Source organism: Falco rusticolus, chromosome 17 (assembly GCF_015220075.1).
Source record: "Falco rusticolus isolate bFalRus1 chromosome 17, bFalRus1.pri, whole genome shotgun sequence".
Classification (NCBI taxonomy): Eukaryota; Metazoa; Chordata; class Aves; order Falconiformes; family Falconidae; genus Falco; species Falco rusticolus.
This window is the reverse complement of record NC_051203.1, coordinates 5,989,479-6,012,192: the sequence shown is the minus strand read 5'-3', so window position 1 is coordinate 6,012,192 and position 22,714 is coordinate 5,989,479. Positions and strand designations below refer to the sequence as shown.

General features: G+C 47.7%; 2 protein-coding genes across 6 annotated transcripts in view; one reads left to right on the top strand and one right to left on the bottom strand.

The window, feature by feature from the left end:
• LAMB3 (laminin subunit beta 3) overlaps positions 1-2,677 on the top strand; it is a 32,285-nt gene extending 29,608 nt beyond the window's left edge. For all 4 annotated transcript variants that reach the window (XM_037410645.1, XM_037410644.1, XM_037410643.1 and 1 more), the window contains 4 exons: positions 164-305; positions 649-825; positions 1,290-1,443; positions 1,922-2,677. In XM_037410645.1, coding sequence (XP_037266542.1) covers positions 164-305; positions 649-825; positions 1,290-1,443; positions 1,922-2,058 — 610 coding nt within the window. In that variant the 3' untranslated portion in view covers positions 2,059-2,677. The remainder of the gene's footprint in view (positions 1-163; positions 306-648; positions 826-1,289; positions 1,444-1,921) is intronic.
• A 79-nt stretch (positions 2,678-2,756) lies between these two features.
• CAMK1G (calcium/calmodulin dependent protein kinase IG) lies at positions 2,757-18,818 on the bottom strand. Of its 2 annotated transcripts, none has more exons than XM_037410647.1 (13): positions 18,633-18,818; positions 13,998-14,115; positions 10,939-11,067; positions 10,334-10,408; positions 9,450-9,588; positions 9,205-9,328; positions 8,564-8,639; positions 7,897-8,009; positions 6,779-6,857; positions 6,266-6,353; positions 5,061-5,488; positions 4,406-4,539; positions 2,757-3,391 (listed from the first exon to the last, which is right to left on the bottom strand). In XM_037410647.1, the coding sequence occupies exons 2-12, from the start codon at positions 14,087-14,089 to the stop codon at positions 4,443-4,445; spliced, it is 1,440 nt and encodes a 479-aa protein (XP_037266544.1). In that variant the 5' UTR covers positions 14,090-14,115; positions 18,633-18,818; the 3' UTR covers positions 2,757-3,391; positions 4,406-4,442. The 2 variants fall into 2 exon arrangements, with proteins under 2 accessions (XP_037266544.1, XP_037266545.1); XM_037410648.1 differs by having other exon boundaries at positions 4,406-4,536.
• Positions 18,819-22,714: the final 3,896 nt, after the last annotated feature.

The window sequence follows — 22,714 nt, the reverse complement described above, 5'->3', positions numbered from 1 at the left end:
TGTCCAGATGTGGGGGTTTGTGGCTTTTGTGTGAGAGAGGTTGCAACCTTCTCAATAACCATCCTGATGCTTCTCAAGCTTCCTTCTTTTGTCTCTGCAACCTTGACTTCCAGTCCATGCAATTACCCGCGCTCACTCCTGGCTGTTTCCCATGTTTCCCCAGGAACAGGGCGAATGCTGTGGAGGGCAGCATGGAAGAGGTGGTCAGGAACCTGCGGCGAGCAAACACAGTGCTCCTGGAGGCCCAGGGCGCTATCAGGGGCTCTGGCTCTTCCCTTCGGTTCATCCAGGAGCGCATTGATGAAGTGAGTGATGCTCAGTGACTTCCAGATAACGATACTGTGCCCTGCTCACTGCTCCTTTGAAACTTCCCTGCTTGGTAGAGTCCTGCACCATGCAGCCGGGAAAGGGGATCTGGTGATGCTTTTGCTGTAAAAATCTCTTCTTTCTGCTGTGCCTCACTTGTGTGCTTCTCCAAGCTCCAGTCATGGTCCCTGCTGGGGCCTGCAGGAGCTGGGGCTGCTGCGCTGCCTGCTGAAACCCCACTTCTGCGACATACCTGTTGGGCAGCGCAGAGGAAAAAAACCATCAGCAGCGGGGTTTGGGGTTTGGATTTGATTTCCTTAACATGGAGCACTCTGCTTGTAGATTGAGGCTGTTCTTGGTCCAGCTGACAGGAGTGTGAAGTCCATGGCAAGCCAGCTGGACGTGCTGACGGAGAGGCTCTCACAGCTGCAGCGCGGCGCGGACCAGAACCGCCTGCGGGCCACCGACGCGCAGCAGACGGCTGGGGTGGCGGGCGAGCAGGCCAGGGGCGCGCAGCAGGTACGGGGCTCCGGCTGGCCACCGGCCGGGGTGGGCACAGCTGCCTGCCGCCTCCCCGCTGCCGTTAGACAGCAGAGCCGGCCGCGTCCTGGCGTGGGTTTTAGATAAGACAAAGAGGTTTTCCTGTTCAAGCTGTGGCTCACCCGCTGTTGTGTCACTTATTAATGTCACGCACGGTATCCCACTACTGAATTTTTCCAGGACCTTTCTCAATCCTGATGCCTTTTGCTGGAAACTTATTTTTGCTGTATCTCCTGCCTGAGGCAGAGCAGCCCATACAGCTGTCGGTCAGCATCTTTGAGAGAACATCACAAACTGTGAAGCGTTTGTACGATAGCACAGTGACAGAGCTCTAGCACAGTGTCTGTTTAATATTTAAAATGGTTTCAACACTGGAAAATCCCCTTCCCCCCCCCAGTCTATTCGCTTGATACTACCTGTACTCCTTATTTGCTTTTCCACAGGCTTTCGAACAAGTGAAACAAATGTACGCTGAGCTGAAGAGAAGGATGGAGCAGAGCCCAGCACTGGGAGAGCAGGGCAGCAGGGTGCAAAGCATAGACCTGGAGGCACAGGCTCTTTTTGAGGAGACTTCGGCCATAATGCTCAGGATGGAAAGTAAGACTCTTTGTGAACTCACTGTAATGATCTCATGCACTGGGGAAAGGCTTTGGACTCCCAGAGGGGTGAGGGGAAAAGAATTACGAGGAAGACGACATGCTTTTGGCAGTGAGACGGTGCAGATTTGGGCTGTATCTGCTGGTGCTGTGCCAGTAAATTTAGAGTTTGCAAGGGGGGGCGTGCCGCCGTGGAAGGGACCCCCTGCATGCGGTGCCATTGTGCCCCCCTTTTCCTCCACGTGCTCGCTTCCGTTTTTAAGCATTCAAAACTAATGGCTTTGTTCGGAGCAGTTGTTTCGGGGTTTTTTTTTTTGGCAGGGGAGAAGGGGGAACGCAAGATGGTCGGCGTTTTTCTTGCCCCACCAGAGCTGTGCAGGAGGGAGGTGGAGGCTCAGCCCAACCTGCTGGGGAGGGCAATGGCCTTGGTGTCTCCCTCCCGTCCAGCTGCACAACCCTTTCCTGCCCTCTCTCCTCAGCTTTACAGACAGAAATTCAGGAAAGCAACAAGGCTTTGGTGTCCAAGTCGGCCAGGCTGTCGGGCCTGGAGGAGCGGGTGGGCAGGATCCGGGACGCCATCAACACGCAAGTGGCCTACTACGAGAGCTGCTCCTGAGCGGGCGCCCCAGCGGCGTTGCCTTCCTTCTCTGCAGACACTGACTTGTGTATTTATTCCCGTTTTCTGGCTGGAGTTCTCATGTGCCTATTTTTAGCAAATGGAGTCTCTGTACCTCTGGAAAACAGCTGCACTGAGCCAAAGGAGCAACCCCACGGAGAGGGCTAACCTTGGCTGGCCTGGCCGAAGCTGCCCGGTGGTTGGGGGAAACGGGGGGAGAGACATCGGTCTCTGATGGCAAATAAAAATATCCCCAAAGCTGTTATTTCCACAGGGCTTTATAAACCAAGAAAGTATTTCTTTTTCTTTTGTTCTTTGTTTTAGCCAATTCAAGCTCTTCAAGCTGAGTTTCATGGTTCAAATTAAAACCCTCATGTGGGGTCTTTTAATACCTTTATCTATATTACAGTTAATCCTTAAAACTTGCTGTGGCTTCAGTACTTCTCTCCTAGATCTTTCTTCAAATAACCAGACCACAGAAATGGAGGATTTTATCTCCGTTGTATCTATACAAATAAGAGGAACACAATCTCGTACTCAAAGGTGAAGTCAAATGTCTTGTTTGACTTCCCACCACAATTTGCTTATTTGCCAGAAAAACACCAGAGTGAGCAGGACTGCAGATGCACGGGGAATGCTTTACAAGGGACTTAACAGACCATTTCCACATCAAATTTCTGTGAATAACCAAGAGGCACTTTACAAAACAAAAGTCAGCTTTATTAAGCAAGTATTTATTGTGCAATTACAGACTTGGAAGCAGGAAACTTAGACCTTGCTGTGATTATTATCAGACATATGGAGGTTGCTAGCAGGTTGTCTCTCCTCTTGTAGCTGAAATGAGAACTGCACAGCCCGGGCAGCTGGTGGATGCTGAACTCCAGAGTGCCGAAGCCTGAGAGTAACCAAAACCCAGGGAGTGAATAGGGTGAAGACTGTAAAAATAATTGACCTGCCACTGAGTAAAACTCTACATGGCTTTGGTTTATAGGATTTACATTGTGCAGTGCACTTCTTATGCATTGGACAACTAAACAGTGTACAGAAACAAAAGCTTATAGCACTGAGCAATGTATGGATAATATACACTGAATATGCTAGCAGTAGCCTCAGACTTTGCGTTGCCTTCTCCCAGCTTTAACGATCCAGAAACACTCCAAGGTCACTGCATGGATGGATTCCTGGGACTAACGTGCTGCTTGGAACCAGTCGGTTGCTGCTTTCTGAGACGCTGCTGCCTGCCTGCTCCTGGCAGGACACAGCCTCCTTTCTTGCTTGCACTGCTGATGTCTGGCTTTGAAGTGCAGAAAAGAGTAAAACAGCCCTTCTGTTTCTGCAAGAGAGAGAAATTCTGTTGAGGATTGAACTTGTTTCACTAGACTGCTGCCTTCAGAACGTGCTCTGTTAATAAGCAGTAGCATGGGTGTTAGGGACAGCTTAGATCTCTTTGTGTGCCCTAGTTATAAAGGGTTGTTACATGTCTGATCATTGGAATGGATCTTTTTGGAGCCTATAGTAGATTTTACTTGCATTTGTCTCTTCTAGTAATCCTTTGTATATTACAGTCCCGTTCCTACAATCTCATCAGTAGGCAGTGCCATAAAATATGACAGGTAGCTCACTTTATGGAGCTTTTGTGGAGAGCTGTGCTAGCATATGCTCACCTTTGAGGAACATTCTTTATTGCAGGATCTAATAGCAATGCTTCTTACCGCTCATATATCATGTGGTACAAATGATAACAATTTAGCTAGTCCGGAATTAATCCAAGCTGTAGTCAAACAGGATTTTGAGTGTGCTCTGCTCAGCTACAAAACGAACCCCTCCATGCTCTACTCTGGTGACAAAGCACCTTCAGCTGACCTGCCTGGACCCAACCTGGGAAAGGGCACAGCCCCTCGGGCTGCAGCGATGTCCCGCCTGCGCTCAGCCGCGGGCCAGCAACCTGTTGTCAGCCCTTTGCTCATGCCCATAGCTGAGACCCAGCTGAAAAGCCCCAATACCAGCTGATGGAGCTGTTTCATTCCAGTGTGATTCCCAGTGAGTAGCTTTGAGTAATAGTAGGGTTCGATATGACAGGTCCATGCTTGGCTTCCCCGCACACATTCCTGGGGCAACCCTGTTGTAAATGTAGAAGTCAAATTCAGAATCACTGGGCTGGCCTTAATGGAGGCTGAAAGATGATTTCTTCCTTAAAAGATGTTTTAGTTAAGGCTTTTTCTGTTGCAAAAAGCCTGTAAGTCAATTTATTTCATGTACAATCACTTTGCTGTTTCTGCCTTTCCCTTTTTTATGCCATAATGGTATTAATTAAAAGCAGCTGGTGATTGGGTTGCAGATCACTTACCGCTGGCGATGTGGGGAGCCCAGTGGCTGCCTCCTTATCACATGATCAAACAGACTCCAGTTTGCCCAGTGCCACAGTGAGAAGAGTGTTTACTGGTTTTCATTGGAACAATAACTTCTGATTTGAAATGACTGCTTTGAAATGGAAGAATCGGAAAAGAAAAGAAAAAAGAGAAACAGCAATATTTACAATCATTCTGCAGGTGAACTGAAATTGTGTTTTTAATACAAAGAGCATCAGCTGCTGAAAGCAAAGCTTAGCTGGGTGCGAGTCAACACTGCAGCAAAGGCAGGGTCCAGTCGCTTGGCACCAGCTGAAAAATTGGCATCAGCAGCTTTAACCACCGGCAGTTTCAGTTTCTGGAAAGAAAATGGGCTGGAGCCACCGGAGCGTGGCAGCGGAGCCTGCTGCCTCAGCTCCCTGAAGCTTTGCCACGCTGCCTGCGCGATGTGCCTCACCTGATGCTGGTACGAGCATGGAAGACGCTTGGCTGGGCACTGCTACCCGGCCAGCCAAAGCATCTGCTTCTGTCCTTATTCCTCCCTCCTTTCTACTTCCACCTGGGCTGGCAACTTATGTGCCAAGGAACTCCTTCCCGAGATGGTTATTCCCGTACACCTCATTGGAAGTTATGGCTAATGACTGGGATACCTACTGGGATTTTGCAGATTTTTTAAGCAGCACAGTCTCGGAGCAGAAGGAGGTCTTTGTTTTCTCGTGCCCCATGCAGGCTGGACTGCAGCCACAAGAAGTTCTGGTGGGTGGGCTATAGTTATCCGGCAGGACCAGGTGGCTGCCCGCGGGCAGTGCTCCGTTCTCCGAGTGGCTTTGCAGCTTCGTCTCTGTCATTCCTGTGTCTTGCTCCAGCTGCGTGGGAGGGTTCGGGCAGCCCTGCGTGGGGACTAGGGGGAGCGATGCATCCTTGTCTTCATTTGGTGCTTCTGGCTGGGTGGCCACCATGGCTGTGTCGGGTCTGGACGCCTCTGAGACTTGTATAACCGGGGGGCTGTTTTCAGCCGCCGCATGACCGTTCATGTGGAGCTTTCTCATGTGGTGCACGACGGCCGCGGCGTTGAAGGCTTGCTGGGGAAGAAGACAAAAAGCCCACAGTGAGCACTGGGGGATGCCAGGCTGGGTGGGTGCTGCGGGCCAGCAGACTGGCCCCCTGAGGGCAATGGCTGTGTGTGGGGAGGGGGGGACAGTACTGTCCCGGTTAGCACGCACTGTCTGTTTGCACAATATGTGGGAAGTGGGATGTGCTTGTTCCTGGCGTAAACATCGTAGTTTCCACTGAGTGCAAACTGCTGATGCTTTTGAAGATTACAACCACTTCTACATGAGGAAATCGGGGGAACAGCTGTAAATTACCCCACAGTGTGAAATGGAGACTAGAGCTGAATTTTGAACATATTTAAAATGCTATTGTACACGTGCTTCTTAATGGCATTTTTCTCTCCACCTAAATTCTGACTAAAATTCTTGATATAAATGAAGTACCAACTTATCTTTGAGGCTGAAAGGAGGAAAAGCTGGGTTAAGCTCCCTGAAAGACCTGCTGATGGAGCATCAATTTCACTCCCTCAGTATAAAGGCAATTATTTCTTTCCCCCTCCCCATTACTTTCTTGGTGAGGCCACTCCAGCGCAATGTTTGTGGCGAACCTACCAGTATGTGTTGCAGCAGGGAATATTGGTCCAAACATAGTATAAAGAGGAACCACACACAATTTTCAGGCAGCCTTTGGAGGATCTCAGCTTTTGGGTGCTTACCCACAGGGCTGAAGCCTTGCTTATTGCTAGGTGGCAGCAACTGGCGTTTGTTAGTGAAGTGGCTCTAGGCTCCCACCAGCAAACGACTTACCCTCCATTTGCTCTTTGCAAAGTTTTTCTGAATCTGAGCGCTGACAGATGGGTATATGTCACGGTGAAGGGCTGTATTTCCATTAATCCTGCAGATGGGGAGAGAAGAAAATGGGCTCGTAGGCAGATGGCATTTGTAAGGCATTCCGCATTCTGGAGGCAACTAACTGCTTTGTACGTTCAATCAGCAATAATTAAACCCAAAGGAAAAACAGCAACAAAATGTAACACAAACACACACTTCAAAGCTTGGAAAAGCTTGGGATGGGATTTCTTCTTTGCCTCTGTTTATGGAGGCAAATATGCACAAATTGCATCTTTAATTATTCATCATTTTCTTTCTTTGCACACAAAAAAGGAACACCCAGGGCCACGCGGGGGCAGGTGGTGACGTTAATAAGGGGGGCTGGGGAGACACCCCTGTTCGCAGCTACCACCGAGGACACGGAGCCCGATGCGGAGGCTGGTAAATCCCCGAGGCCACCAGCTACTGCCGGGGCCCCGGTCCCCTCACCATGGGTGCCGCAGGGCTTCTTCACAGGTAAACCTCTTGTTTGGGTTTTTCTCCAGTAAGTGTCTGATGAAATCCTTGGCTGTGTGGGAGGGGAGGAGAAGCAGAGAGAAAAGGTTATTTCGTCCGTGTTCCGAGGTGCGATCCTAACAGACGGGGCAAACGCTAGTGCATAAACATCGCAAGGGTCAGCCCTGGGAAGGAGGTGTTGGTACAGCTTCATCACTCCATTAAAGGGAGATTTTTGTAGTGAAGGGCTCCAGATGAAAAAATGTTAGCCAGGGATGTACCAAACTTCACGCTTAGATTATGTGAATTTGAGATGAATTATTCAGCTAAAGAGTAACTCTAAAACCCATAAGACACTGCAAACTGAGCAGATGTAGAAGTTGCTTTAAAGAGCACCTACATCCCTCCTTTTTAAAAAAATCTTGTTTTCTTTTTTTGAAAGGAGGGTTGTGGTGTTTGTTAATAAGTCCTAACAAACCTCCTGCTAGTTTTGTTTGTATGTACAAAAGATTGATGTTCAAAATACGCTGCTAAGATGCTGGCTTCAGTAAACTCGGTGCAGGCGAGCTCCACAAGCAGATTAGTCTGGTGGAAGTGTGCAGTGGTGGCTGACACGGCTCGCTGCGTTGCTGCAAGAAAGTGTGATTTGATGGGAAGACAAGCAAAGGGGAAGAGAAAAAACCCCAGAAAAATAAGGTTACCCGCCCTGGAGTTCCTCTAATTCTAAGGGAAACCTAAGCCCACTCTGAGGTCACTTATCATTTCTGAAAAACTGGGTTATGTTTAAGAGAGGCTTCAGCCGAGGATGCTGCATTACAGGCAGGTTGCAAAGTACCCCAAGCTCTGCCAGTGCAGCCTGGCTTTGGTGTCATCCCCCCACTACCGCAGTGCCAGGAGCCTCTGCAACCGATTCCCATGGCTGGGGGGGTTGCTGCTGTGTGGGTGACTCAGTTCAGTGATTCATCCTTTCCCATCCCTGCCGAAGCAAGCGAAGGGCGTTCGGGGGGTGTCCGGGGTGTGTGGGGGCTGGTGCAGGCTCGTGCCCACAGGTCACTGGGCTCTGGGTGGCAGCTTGTGGGGGGAGCGCAGGGCTTTACCTGATGGAGCTTTACCTGACTCGGAGATATCATCCCAAAACGGAGACTCGAACTCATAGTAGCCTTCCTTAATCTTTTCAAACAGTTTGGATTCGGTCTCTTCGTAGAAAGGAGGATACCCGCACAGCCTGGAAGAGCAGAAAGCAGCGGTGCTTCAGCACTGCTGCCCGCATCTGCACGGCCACGCTGGGCACGCGCGGGCAGCACGAGTGAGTGAGCAACAGAGGTGGCTGCTCTATCCATCCATCTGTCCTCACAGCTAAGCATATCGGTAAAGCTGCAGAAAAGAGTTAAAAACTTAACTACAGCAGCGAAAGGACAAAGCCACAGCTGGTACATAGCTGCGTGGTGTGGGAGGAAATGAAACAAAAAGTATCGAGGGAGACTGAATGATATTTGTAGGCAACTGAAAAAAAATCCAAAGCATAGGATGAGGCACATAATGGAGGAGATGTGATTCCTTTCATCTCTGCTCCAGTACTTGATTCCCCACATCCCTTTCATTTCTATAGTCTAGTGAATCTGTGCAAAGGCAGAATAGAGCGCTGCTGTATTTCCGCAGCAAAATGGGAGGTCTGGTATCACCTCCACTTGCACCACTGCTCTGCAGAGGTGTATGAAGCGATGAAGGAGTTGGGAAGCTCATGGAAAAATAATTGGGATGCTGCTTGCTCTTACTCACAGGATGTAGGTGATGACCCCGATGGACCAGCAGTCTACGGCTTTGCTGTATGGTTTCTGGGCAAGGACTTCAGGAGCTGCAGAACAGCAAAACCAAATGAAAATTCTGAGCAATAATAAATTATCCAATAGTGGGAAAAGCAGTAGCTTCTTGTACACTCAGCCTCTGAGGTGCCAGTGCAAAGAAACAGCCAGTAAGAGCCCTATTTACCAGTTGGATTGGTCTGTGCTTTTTGTATCTATTTTGTGCCATTGAATAGAAAGAACAACGGACAATTTCTGCCTGCATCCTGAGGTTTTAACCAGTAAGCTGTGGGTGAAGCCAATGCAGTCTGGTGGACGTGAAGCAAAATCCTATTGTGTTAAAATTATTTCCGTAATTGTTTGATAAATGCATGACTAACACTGAAATATATGGCTTTGAAAGTTATCTTTTTCTTTGTACTTTTAAACATTCTGAGATTTTTCAGTCTCTACCCTCATTTGTAATGCAGTCTTTTACGTGGGCCATGCAGTGCATCTGTGGGTAACATGTTGTTAATGTAATTATATATTCTTTTCCTTTCTTCTAGGCAATGCACTGTATGTGCGCAACCTTTTTTCCAGACAGTCCACTGGCACGAGCCCACTCCTGGTCCTTACCAACGTATCCCGGAGTCCCACAGGCAGTGGACATGATGCCGTTCTGTTCCATTTTAGACAAGCCAAAATCCGTGATCATGATTTTGGAGTTCTCTTCAGGAGTAAGGTAAAGAAGGTTTTCAGGCTGTGAATGCAGAGCGGTCAGAGGTTGAAATTTATGGTAGAAAAATGGAAAGGAACAACAGAAAGTCGTGGGGCAGAGCAGGCAAAGCCTGCAGTCACGCCAGCTCCCCGAGAGGTCCCACCTTCAGGTCACGGTGAACTATTCCGTTTTCATGGAGGTACTTCACTGCTGTCAGGACCTGGTGGATCACCACACTTGCATCTTTCTCAGTGTAAACTCCTCGTTCCAAAATTCGGTCGAACAGCTCTCCCCCGGATACCCTATGGAAATGGTAGTTCAGAAAGAAAAAAAATTTAAACAAAGCTAATCATACTTTTGTGTTAAGCAAGCTAACCTTCTGGTCATTTTACAACTCCACCTCTAGCAAAACTGTTCCTTGGGCAGCAGTTTTTGTGAGGCTGAGGCTGATGGAAGCTCTTGAGTGCAATTTCAGGGTGCCAGTAAGCGGGACTGGTGAGCCCAGGGGATTTGGTTAAGGGCACGAGGCACCTCCCGGCAGGTCTGACCGCAGGCATCCTGCTCTGCCTCCAGGCTCTGGTCCACGGATATATGTTTTTATGTGATTGTTTCCTTTAGCTAAATTTGCAAGCTAGCAGTAGCAGCCGGGTGCTCAGAGCTGATGCCCGCAGCAAGCTGCTTTCTCTGTAGCTGACATGTTGCCCATTTTCATTTCTAGAAACCCTGCATGGCACAGCTTTAATTAGAAATACTTCTGTCTCTGCCCTGCTAAACTGTGATGAATTAATTTGCATAAATAGATCCTCATCTTGGTTTAGAAACTTGCTGCTAAAATGAGCATGGGCCAAGGCAGTATGAGAAGTGTCCAGGTTAGTTCAAACCACGCGGCTCTCGCCTGGTGAGTGAGGGGTGCTTGAATCGCTCCTGTGCGTGCAACTTTTACGTGTGAGGGACTCCTGTGTGTAGGGGCAGAAAGGCAGTGCATCGCCCTCGTCCTGCCACTCCTTCCTCTGTGGCCTGCAAAGAAGTGGCTCTGCTGATACTTACAGCTGCATGACCAGGTAGAAGTGGGTTGTGCTCTCATAAATATCTTCTAAAGTCACGATGTTTTCATGCTTTATTCTGCAAAGATAAATGTGGGTCAGAAACAAACCTGGCAAGGACGAAGGTGGCTTTTCAAGTGGAGAATCCAACAGTCCTCTTGCTTTAATTGCCAGTGAAAGTTCACTGGGTTGTTCTGTGGCTGATCTCCCTCACCCTGCGTGGCAGAGGATCGTTGATGTGACTGCAAACTCCCTTTGGAGCACCAGGCACCAAAGCGGAGGACCAGACCCTTTGTTTCTAACAGCTGCCTGCTCTGCGTCAGGTGCGTTTCTTGGACTGCAACAGCGTTTGCTCTGTCCCTCCTTCCCCTGCGTCTGCTCTGCTTCATCTATTTCCTTCCACAGATCTGGGGCAGCACGGCTGTGTTGGGGTTACAAACCCAGCCAAGGAATGATGGAAGAAACTTTACTAATCTACTAATTCACAGTAATCTTTATATATTCTTTTAAAAAGAAAGACTTATTTCTTTATCTTATTCTTACTGTAGAGCCACACGTTTTAGGAAGGGACATTTGTTCTACTTTACGTTACAATGTCTACGTACTCACTTTTTCAACACTGCTATTTCGTTCTCCAAGCTGCTATCCCTTGTGAGAGGAGACTTCTTGATGCATTTCAGAGCAAAGAGCTTGCCAGTGCTTCTTTGCTTCACTAGGAAAACTTCTGAAAAGGCACCTCTGCAGAGAGCAGAAGAAGTTGTACTTCAGTATATGCTGCTGCTGTGAATAGGAAGGATACTCACAGAGAGAAAGAGGAAATAGCAAGAAAGAACAATACGGTACTCATTTAACTCTAAGTGGATGCTGGTTGTAAAGCTAGAACTGCATCTCCAGCAGCCCTGAACTTAGGATATTCAATGCAAGATTATGCAATATGTAGAAAAAAAAAAAAGCCAGCCACAGTTTTCTCTGTTTGTAGAGAAAAGATTATTATTGCTTAATTCATCATGAAGCTATGTTGAGGCGGTGGACAAAAAAGACCCCTGCAATGAAATGAAATCGCATCCTTCAGCACTGCCTCAGTCAAGAGTTTTACCCCGGCCTGTGCCAGGCTGTGGGTGAGCTTTGGTGCTGCCCAGTCCAGGGCACACCCGGGGGCGGGGGGGGGCAGGCAGATGGCAAATGTGGTTTCAGCGTTCAGGGATGCTATTGCAGCAAACCCAATAAACAAGGGCAGTGCCTCGGGGGTGCAGGAGGAGGCTCCGTCACAGAATCATTTAGGTTGCAAAAGACATTTAAGACCGGCGAGTCAAACCGTCCTCCCCGCAGGTCCGGTACCGCGGCTCACAGCTCGCTGCTGCTCCAGGAATTGTGCGCTTGAACCCATTGGGACGGGGGCGGATTTTCCTGGGGGAAGCGTGAGCCCAGCCGAGGGGCTGTATCCATAGCCACCTCGTGCTGGGGTGGTCTGCAGCTCGGCTGCCCACTGGGGTTAGCAACCCCCCCGTGGAAAGGTCTCAACAGCCTCCACTCTAAGAGGGACAAATTCCTGCTTAATACAAATTGTGTTTCCTCGGAGTCCCCATCGGCTTAGAGCCGTCCTTCACTTTCCCTGGTCAGCGTCGCCCTGAGGACTGAGATAGCCAAACTGCAGTGAGGAGAGCCCAGTTAAACTGCAGTTTGGGTATATCAGCCAATGTTCTGTATATCCAAAGTGCAAAACAACTGGATAACCTCAGTTAATATTCTAATTCGTCATCTGCTGTGTTTTCCTTTCTGCAGACACTGCTCGTACCATTAGTGACAAAGTGACAATGAGTGTCATGTACGTTCCTGATAAGGGTTCAGCCCAGTGCAGCGATGAGCAGGTATTTATAACATGTCTAAAGCTCACAATCCTGTTAAAGGTTTGTCTTGGGCAGCTGAACACTTGTCCTGGGGTAGTGACAGTGCATACTTTGCCAGGTCAGTCCTCAATAATCCTTATCAAATGAGCAACAGATTAATTGATGGCAGTTAAATGGAACTTGCCACTGAGTCTGCAAAGCCCTGCAGGGAGCCGGAGGGCAGAGCGAGGAAGGTGAGCGCGGAGAAAGCACCTTCTTGGTTGGGAAGCTATTGCAGCAAACCCAATACGCAAGGGCAGAAACCCTCTGTCTCCTGTAACCCCCTACACAAAGAATGCAGCACGCTGTGCGAAGGATGGGCTGAGCACGGAGCTGTACCCATCTGGCATGCGGCGCTTTGCTCGGGTGCCTTCGTTAGCAAGTGGCAGCCGGCGGTGACGCAGGGGGCTCCTCCTCCTCCTGTGGGCCCTTGGGTGCTGCCAAAACAATGTGCAAGACCACTGGGGTTGCAGGGAACTCGGCTGTGCCAGGACTGGTTCCTAGCAAGGAACCCCCCTGCTGAAACCAACAAAAAGCCCCATAGATTTTTGGGAAAGCATTCCAACAAATTAATTAGAATCTTCACATCGCTCTGTAAATGATATGTAATAGTCTTCTCTCTTCTGGCCCAAAAAGCAGGTGGTGTTGGGAGCTTTTCCTTGTGTCACACATTTTTCTCCTTTCATCGATATAAAGTCTGAAGGCTGTTTCATGGAAATGCCTTTTAAGTTCCCGAGAGCATTCAGGGAATAGACAGGGACGTCCTTGCTAAGGTCCCTAATCCAACAGCTGTGGGTGCTGGGGGAAGGCGATGGTAAGTTACCAGGTAGTTTTAGGTCCTGGATCTTCATTTATGTTCTTCAGCTAGCTGAAGTGGTGCATGTGGAAAAAATCCCAATTTCTAATGCTAAATTTTCCTATTAATGTAATAGTAGGAAATGAACAACCTACAAATCAGATGCTGGGGCATCTGTTCTATGTATCTGTCCCAAACAGTTTATAATAATTATACCCCTTATTAAAAAATGATAAATCAACAAGTTGACTAGGAGAGAACAAAGCTTTTTCTAATCTCATTTCTTTAGAGAAGGCTGCTGGATAATTCAACTGATTTCTGAGGCTGACCAGGAACATGATAATTTAAAATGTTGCTGAGCTCTGGGGTAGCTGTTTTTTGGGAGCTTTGTTGTGGTTTCTGAAGTCACAGAAAATCTGGCTGTGACAGAACTTGCTGGTGGAGGTAATTCAATTCCTCCTTCACCACCTTGGAAATGTTTCCTTATCTCATCCGCATGAATAGGCAAATTAAGCCGTTAGCCTACAGAGAAGTATTGTATAACTTGAACATCCTTTTTCTTGTTTCATCCCTCAACTGAGTCAGAGTTGAGAGGCTAAATATATGACTTATTGTTACAATACCTCTCTCTGAGCCATCCCTTGACCTTGCTTGACCTTGCGGCAGCAGCAGACCAGTGTGCTCAGTGGGAAAAGACCAAAACTTAATGAAGCTGCTGTTCAGGCTTAGTGGGAAAGGAGGAGAGGGCAGAGCTGACCGGGAGCCTGGGGCTGGTGGGGAAGTTGCTGCTTCGGTGCTGCTTGGCAGGCGTAAGCCATGAATCAGAGCATCAGCAGCAACCGTGCAGCAGTGACGGGGCACCCCCACACACACCTGGAGACTGGGGTTTGTCTCGGAGGGAGCTGCGTTCTTGGGACATTGGCCAGTGCCAGATGGGAGCCGCTGTCTAGAGGTGGCTCTGCCTGGGAAGCAGCTGCGGTACTTACGATCCCAGGGCCTCCATGAAAATGAATGTTTTTCGGATGTTGCTCGTCTGTTTCTTCCAGGAGCTGCTGTCGTCCTCTTCCTTGCGACCCATCTCCTCCAGAGTGGAAGCAGGGCACGCTGTGAGGAAGAGGAAGAGGAGTGGTGACTGATGTGGCAGGTGCTCGCATGAAGAAGACGACTACCCAGGAGCTAGCTGGATTCAGGATCCCGTGAATGGCTTTTGCTTGGTCAGAGGAGTCGGACTTTTCAAGCATGTGAAATTTTGTGCTGCTTTTTCTACTCACAACTGTTTGTGCTGCACGTGCCCTTGACGGTGTGTCCCGCTTCAGCCATCAGTGCAGCATAATACCAGATCAGCTGGGTAGGAGCTGGTGGCCATATGGTAATACTTTCTTGTCAGTATACTCATTTAGCGCGTGTTGGCAATTACAAATGTTTATATTGTGCTTCATATTTAGTGGTTAAAAAAACCCTTCTTGAAAAGTTGCTAATTTTACCTACAGCATCTATGACTTAATGGATTAAAAGTTAGGTGCAAATAGCAATGGAGATGGATTATAGTTGAGCTGCTTTGTTGCTCAAATAATAAATAGTTTAAAGAGCTCATGACTGCAGGGAGGGGAATTGATAGAAAACGTTTTGTTGATCTGTCTTGTGCAGTTTGTGCTGCTGTCATCTTTAATTTTTGTTAATTGACAGATTGCTTTTGCTCTGAGTCATAACCTTCCCATTGCCTTTTTCTGGCAGGGCTGCAATGCCAGGGTGCTGGCTGGTGGGAGAGCGCCGGCGAGGCGAGGGGGTGCCCAGCCTTTAGTGTCCTGCCCTGCTGGTGCATCTCTGTGCTGCAGACGGGGAGCAAGCAGTGCCAGCGTGCAGGGGGTGGCGAGAGCAGCTTCCAGAAAATTCAGCTTTCTGGAGTCACCCAGCTCTGCGGGGCGGCAGCTGAGCTCATCTCGGTGTTGGAGGACAGAGCTGCAGGACATCTGGTTTGTCGGTAAATGCAGCTGTGGGACTCCTGGCTGATCCACATGTCCGAAACATGCACCGCCGCTCACGGGCAGCTTGCCCTTGGTCAGGTCCAGGTCCCCCACCTCCCCCCCACCCCCACTAAGCTCTTTAGATGCGGGCTGGGCAGCCCCGCTGTAATGCAGAAAGTGACACTGTCAGCCCAGGGGGAGCTCATCGGGACGGTGCTTAGAGCTTAGAGCTTGCACAAGGTCTGGGAGGTGTGAAATGTTATACAAACATCTAAGCCCCATTAATAAGATCAGATCTAACATTACAGAACTGGAAGTACACTGGAAGGTGAGAAAGAAGCCCTCAGGCTAGAAAAAAATAATAATAAAAAGAAGTGGCTTGTCTACACTATCGGGATACAAAAGAAATGGGCTGAAAATATCCCCAGGCAGCAGGGGCTTGGGTGCTGATGGCAGCACGCTCAGCACATGGAGCAGCCCCTTGGTATGTGGAGCATCGCACTCCCTGAGAGCAGGAACGCCTGCCCCAAAGCCTATGAGATACAGCCGAGCCTTTGAAAGATAAAGCCCTTTTTTTTTTTTTTTTTGTGTAAAAATAAGTGTTTGGAAGAGGCAGAAGTATTAAAGCAGAGAAAAAGCTGAAAGATCGTGTGTCATGACAGACATGTTAGATACTGAATTCCTCCTGAACCTAGTTTATTTCCTTAATTAGCACAGTTTCAGGGTTTTAAGCTCCTTGACACAATTTTTTAAAGGTTAATTTAACATTATTGAAAACAAAATTGGCTCACTTGTAAACAGTTGAAGGCTTCAGTCCATAAAATCACCAAAGGCCAGGGTACACCTGATCTTTATTTACCTTCTGGTTTCTGATGCATGTGTAACTCCTAGAAATACAGCTCCTTATCAAAACCAGCCATACGCTGCTGTTTAGGATCTGTGAAGATCAAAAGTTCTTCACAAAAATGCCCATGAGTTAGTAGAAACATTTCTGCTGGTATTTTGAGCCCCCAAATGAAGCTTTCTTTCGCAGTCATCCACCCATCCCAAATCTCTACAGATCTGGAATGTCAAAAAAAGAGAACTTTCAGCAGAGACATGCAGCTGCCGGTGGAAGGTGAGTTTCACCCACTTTAAATAAATACCAAATGTATGATGCCAGTACGGTGTTGAATGATGGGTAAAATTCAGATGACCTCTCTGAGGTCTTTCCAAGCCTACTGTCAAACAAAGAATACGAACTAAAAAAACAGAAAAAAACCAAACCCAAAACCCAAGTAGGTCGGCCTGGCCCCAGGGACAAACGGTATTTTAGTCTCCGTTCCCATGCAGCTCGGCTGGCACAAGGTCTTTGGGGCAGCCCGAGAGTGGCGGGGAGCAGAGATCCCTCCTGGGGAGGCTGGACCATGCTGGCAGCCCCAGGCAGAGGTGGCTGTGTGCCCCCCAGCAGAAGGGGACAGTGGAGCCACGGACACCCACTTCTGTGAATTTGGCCCATTGGAGCACGTGTCAAATTTGCCCAACATTTGCTCATTGAAGCTTGATTCCCTGAGTATTTTCATGTTTAATTCTTTGTGAATTCAAGTTTCTTTTTTAAAAAGGATTTTGCTTCCATAGGAAGGTAGTACCGTGTTTTCTTTAGCCTCCTGTGAATCATCTGTTCATCTTATAGTTCCTCCTTCTGCCACTCTCTGCGTACGGCAGTTGGTTTTGCTGCTGGCTGCAGGGAAGGCTGGATGAATAGCTCTGACTCCCTACACGTGTATTTGATTTCCTGCTTTCTCAGTTTCCCTGTGCCATCATGAGCAACTCATCTCCTGCCTCCCCTCGCCTTCCTGTGAGGAAGGGGGATAAACGCTGCTATTTTGAGAGCAAAATAACAAAATGTTTGAATTGCCCAAAATGAAAAGCTGCATATGTGCTGGGGTGATGAATGCTTGCCCACCTTCCTCCTTCCTCCTACTGGGTCACGTTCTTCTCAATACTTTTTCCTCTTTTGATACACGAGAGAGTGTTTGTAGAGGGGCTTGATGCAGGATGCAAGGGCCTCGGTCCAGCCACGATTACGGGCTGATGAGACCCGTGACTTTCCTGATGCAGGCTCCGGGAACTCCTCTGACTTTCTCTCTCAATCTAGTTAAGCCACTTGTTGCACCTCACAGCAGTTTGTGAGAAGGTAACGTTTGATTTATTTGTTGTCTGGTTTTGGTTATCTATTCAGGCACTGGCTCAGCGATGCCCTGACCTTTCTCAGTGCTAGTACACAGCATATGGGTACGTGGGGTTCAACGTATCTGCTCGCTTAGCTGAAGAAACTTTACTTTCCACAGGAATAGAAAACATCATAACAAAAGTTGGGCAAACAGACTCTGTGCTTGGGTGAGCAGGTTCTCCTGCCATATGATGTGTCTGTCTGTGCGCTTCCATCACGCTCCTGACATACATTTTTGTCAGATCCATCCTGACACCCCGTTCACATCTGCATCACCCCTGGATTGGTGGGCATGTCTGCCAGCCACAGCAGTGGGATGCACGGACAGAGTGCACCCAGTATGCACTTGAAAAATGCATCATTTTAAACACCTAATCTAGAGAAGGGTCCGTGTTTGCCCTTTTGCCCGTTTACCTTTTGATAGTGCAGGAACAGCGGTGTGTTAAGATTACATAATAAAATGGAATTGATGTAGGTAAAGACCTTTGGAGATTAAAATGAAGTACATAACATTGCTTTAATTTGTTTAGCTTCCCTCTTTCCCATCATAACAAATTAAGCAATATACAGGACTCCAGTCTGATTGAGTATGTGCTGAAGGTAGTAAATAGTTTCAATATTAATGTCTAACCTTTGGGCCCTTCTACAGACTGAGTCAATAAATGTGACTGCTGCTATACTCTGTTTGATCCAGCAAATGACACATCATTGCTTAGAATGTAATGAATGTTATTATGACCTTGCTTAAATATTTTCTGAAGAAATTTGTTCCGCTTTCACATCTCACAGTAACAAATCCATCTGCAGACAGACACTCAGCTTCTGAATGGATATACTGCATTAGCAAAATTGTTGTAAGACATGATTAATAGTCTTGTGACAAAGTTACATGTGGAGGGGGAAGATACATGCTGCTTTCATGGTTTTGCCTTTAGAATTAGAAAGAAGTTTACAGAAAAAAAGTCAAAGGGCTTTGGTTTAAAAAAGAACACCAAAACAAGCAATCTGCATGTGAATGAATGAACTGCCAGGCCAGCCTCTGTGTTCAGGGACAAAAGAACAAGAAATTGGAAACATGAGCTTGCTCTTAGAAACAAACCCAGGTTAAACACTCTGTCGATTCAAAAGCAGTGTGTTAACTTAGCAGTCCTTGACGAACACTTACAAAATCACAATTTTCATTATAAACGTTTCAGATTCCTTACAATACCTTTGAAGTAAAACGTCAGAAGGCAGCTTTCTATGAAATTGCTAAATATAGCACGAGAGCTGGAGGATACTAGACTAACAGCCTGTGCAGGGAAGTCCTCCAGCATTTTCCTGTTACAAGATAAAAATCGATTTAAAAACCCAAACCAAACAGGTTAGCCAGCATCCCACCTGCTTCACTGCACAGAACAGACAGGAAAAGCGAACGGCTATGAAGGAAATAACGTTTTGCTTACCCAAGTCAGCACAAAGCGAGCAACTCCCGTCCGCTGCTGCTCCGGCTCAGCTCCCGCGGTCTGCGGGGATTAGAGCCCCCAGCTCAGCGCAGCGGGAGGAGGGATGGCTGCGCCGTGGTGCTGGTGCTGGTAACCAGGCAGCACCCCACACCCCACGGGGAGCAAATCCACCAGCACGAGCTGCCTGTGGGTGTGCGTGTGCGTGCACGTCGCCGCTGCCGGCAGCAATGGGGCACGGTGGGCAGCGGCAGCCGCGCCCCGCGCGCGCCGAGTTGGGTATTGAAATGTTCCTGGGTGGAATGCAAATATAATTTGCTTTAATCAAACAAATGGCTTCTTGGTATTTAAAAAAAAAACAAACCACCCACCCTGTTTTCTTTTGTGTGGTGTTGGGAGATCGCTGGGGCTGCACAGTGTGGAGCGGGACAGTTTCCCACTGGGATGCTCTGGCACCCCAGCCCTCCCATCCCCAACACGGGGATGGCGATGCTCTCCACCATTTTTAGATAGTACAAAACCATGGGGAAAAATCATTGCAGCAGAGATTAATCTCCATCACCAGAGTTCTGGACTATTTTCAACCATACAATGGGTTTATTTTGACTTTCCAAAACTCTGTGTGTGTGCCTTCCCAAGAAGCACGGCACATATGAATATAGGAAATATTCATAATTCTTTGAATCTTTTATATAGTGTAGGATTTTTAGAGATGGCAATAACAGCTTTACTGACTGCACTCTCAGTTGATTTACACTGCCATCTAGAATAATGCATGAAAAAAGTGCATATCACTGCGAAGTTTAGTTTTATATGAGGAATAAATCAACTCTGAGGCAATGCTAGAAAATCACATTATTTTTTCTTAAGATTTTTTTCTTCAGCAACTTAGTTCCAAGGCAAAGGCTGCTTGGTATTCTTCATTTCTTTGTTGGCCAGGCTCTGTCACTGTGAACTTCATAGTGTTAAGGATTTTGGTCAGAATTTCTGGATGGGGATTTGAATGCTAAGGTTTTCTTTAGTGCTAGGTTTCAGTGGAATTTGCATTGATCTGATCTTGAAATCCATGTAAAGCTTCACCTATTCCTCCCTTCAATGTCTTCCATGAGGCAGCACCACAAGCTGTTGCGTGTCCTCGGCCGTAGCTCCTCCTGCGTCCCGCTGCTGGCATCCTGGGGGAGACACCAAAATCAGAGTGACTTGAGGTCATTTATTAGGCTATATATACACTGTACATATAGATATAGGCCCTATAGATATGTGGGCGTAAACATGGATGTACAGGTCAACGCCTCTGGTCCTGCTGCCACAGTGTTTCCACTTGCACCCTGGTGTAGCAGAAACCCTTGGCAGGGAGGCACGGGATAGACCTGGGGTGGGAAAGGTGCTGGCCACTTCTGCCTCTTGCTCTTTCATTCCCATCTCTTAATTCCCATTTTAAGGTATAAAACCAATTTAATGCTTTCAGTATTATTGTTTTGGTCACATTCAGTTCTCAGCTAGTTTCTTATTATTTTATACAATTTTGGATGTTCTTATTAACTTCTTTTACTTTACCAAAGGCTTTTGGTCATTGTATCCTAACTAGAAATTTAATAGCCAGTTAAAACTCGTGTTGTGAGATAACACAGAAACCGAGGACACCCCGGACCACGGGGTGTGGGGGCGTCGAGATCGATTCTGCAGAAGGAACCCACGCACCTGCAGCAGAGCCAAGCGCTGCCCGCAGGCGCCGTGAGGCGGCCGGTAGATGCGCAGAGGGGAGGCAGAGGAGGAAAGCAACAAGTCCTTTCTTTATTGAAATAGGTTCATTATGATCATAATTCCAGTTAGAGTGCCAATAAGGAGAACAAACCGGCATCTCTGCCTGAGCATCCATATTCCCTGCCATGCTGGTGTCTGACCTCTGGCTCTGGTTTGCCCTGCGCGGGGGGCACCGAGTCAGCCCAGGCTGGGTTAGTTGTAGGGTGGTAAAGAGGAAATTAAATTAAAAATGGCGTGATTCGTGATAATGCAGTTGCTTTGGGAGAATTTTAAGGCAGAGATAATGAGGATGAAAGGGAAGCATTTACTGTGCTCCAGTCCTTGGAATGTGTGGTGTTATTAGTTGTGTTGAGGAGGAGGAGGGGGCGGCTGTGATAAACTGGAGTGGGTACGCACACCTTTGTCTTGCTCTTGTAGCACTTGCTGTAAATGTATTATAAATCCTACAGGAAGAACATGACTGCAGCAGGATGGTACTAGGGACAGCCGTCAGTTAGGAGGAGGAAGAAACTTGCCTGAAAAAATGGAGCAGGGCTCTTCAGTATGCGAGAACTGCAATGTTCTCCACATCAAGAGTGTTCAGAGTTTGGCCTTCAGAAACACACTGCGAAAAACACCAAGAATCCAGTGGGAGCGAGAGGGAAAAGCTCCCTCGTGTGCTTGGCTGTGGAAAGAATCAGTCGAGATGGTGGCTCTCGACCTTGCCCGACAGAATCTAGGACAACAGGCAATTCAGTTCAGGGACTTTTGCTGAGCTCTCAGTGGGCTCGAGTTAAAATAGCAGTTATTAACCAAAGACACTCAGAACGAGCGACAATCTACTTTTTAATGGCATGAATCAGAAGTGAGGAGGTGTGATGGAAGCCAAGAGCACAATGTGCAAATTACAGCAGCCTGTTTGCAGAGGTGTTCGAAAGGCGCCGTCAGTCCCGGCCCTGCGGGCTCTGCTCTTCTGGTGGGAAGTGACCTGGAACACTTCTGTCAGTTTTTGCAAAGAAGCGAGAGAAGAAAATACCTCCTGAATATTATCAGTGAAAGGGCAGCAGGGCTGTTTGTGCAGGAGGCGCATGCGCTGGGGTGTTCAAACAGAGCAGTTTTGAGATGTGACACCCTGAACGTAAATACACGCTCATAAAGCAAATACAAAGAGCCAGTGTTGGTAAACTCAGGATTTTCCAGTAGCTTGACTCATGGGTTGTAAATCCTTGGGCCTGGCAGCCCAGAAGTGCCATCCACAGGTGGACGGGCTGCCTGGCCGCTGCCTTGGCTCTGCTGGAGCATCCCTGGGCTCCCAGGCTGGTGCCAGCAGAGAGCACTGCAGCACAGCCCATGGAACAGCATGGCCTTTGGAGCAACAGGAAAAATTCAAAATAAGGACTTGTACGTGCAATGCAGATGGGATTTCTGAGCGGTTGTCTGGGGAAAGGCATCATTCTAGATGAGCTCCTTGAAATAATGTGCAATTCGATAACGTATTCCTCTCGAGCGGAATCTATAAGCATTATCTGCTTTCCTTTGTTGCCTTAAAACAGAGGCACTGACTAGAAAGCAGGGAGGTTCCCTCATTTGTAGAGTGATTGGGAATGAGTTGGTGTGGAACTACATGCTGCTGCTTTGAATGCCATCGTCTCTGTTGGAAAGAGTTGTTCCTTTCTACAGGCTTTGTTTTTATAAATAAAGCAGTTAAATTGGCAACCGAGTTATCGAAAGAACTTAGCTGCAGGTTTTGCGCATTCTTCTTAACCTGGTAATTATGATCCTGGGAGCTAAGTGGTAACAATTCATTTTCAAATGGTGAAGAATCGTGTAATTAGCTCCTGATAGGCATGCGCTGTTAATTAAGCTGTTCAGTGGTACATTTACTGTACAGCTTGATTATCTGTCCCTAAATAATTCCAGCTAGCATGTCTCTCATATGGCCATTGTTTTCATTAGAAAACTGTCTGTCTGGGACATGTCCTGACCCACTATACAAGCCACCAGCCGAAAATTTACAACCCCCCCCAACCTAAAGATCAAACATTAAGGGGTTGGGTTCGAGAGTGAATTTCTTCAACCAAAGAATGGGTACTTTTGAATGCTATTTAGTCTGTATTGCACAACGCTATCCACATGAGGTGTATCTGATCGTGTGCCCAGACGCGTGCCCGTCCGGCTTGCCAGCTTTCAGCCTCGCGTTCCTGGTCTGCACAGCTCCTGCCGTGTAGTGCACTTCCCATGTTGATAGTTCATACTTGGAGTTGACTAATAGGAAGTAGCAGCCAATTAGGAACCTAAAAGGGCCTTTCATTAGCTTTTTGAAAAATTAAGTACTAATTATG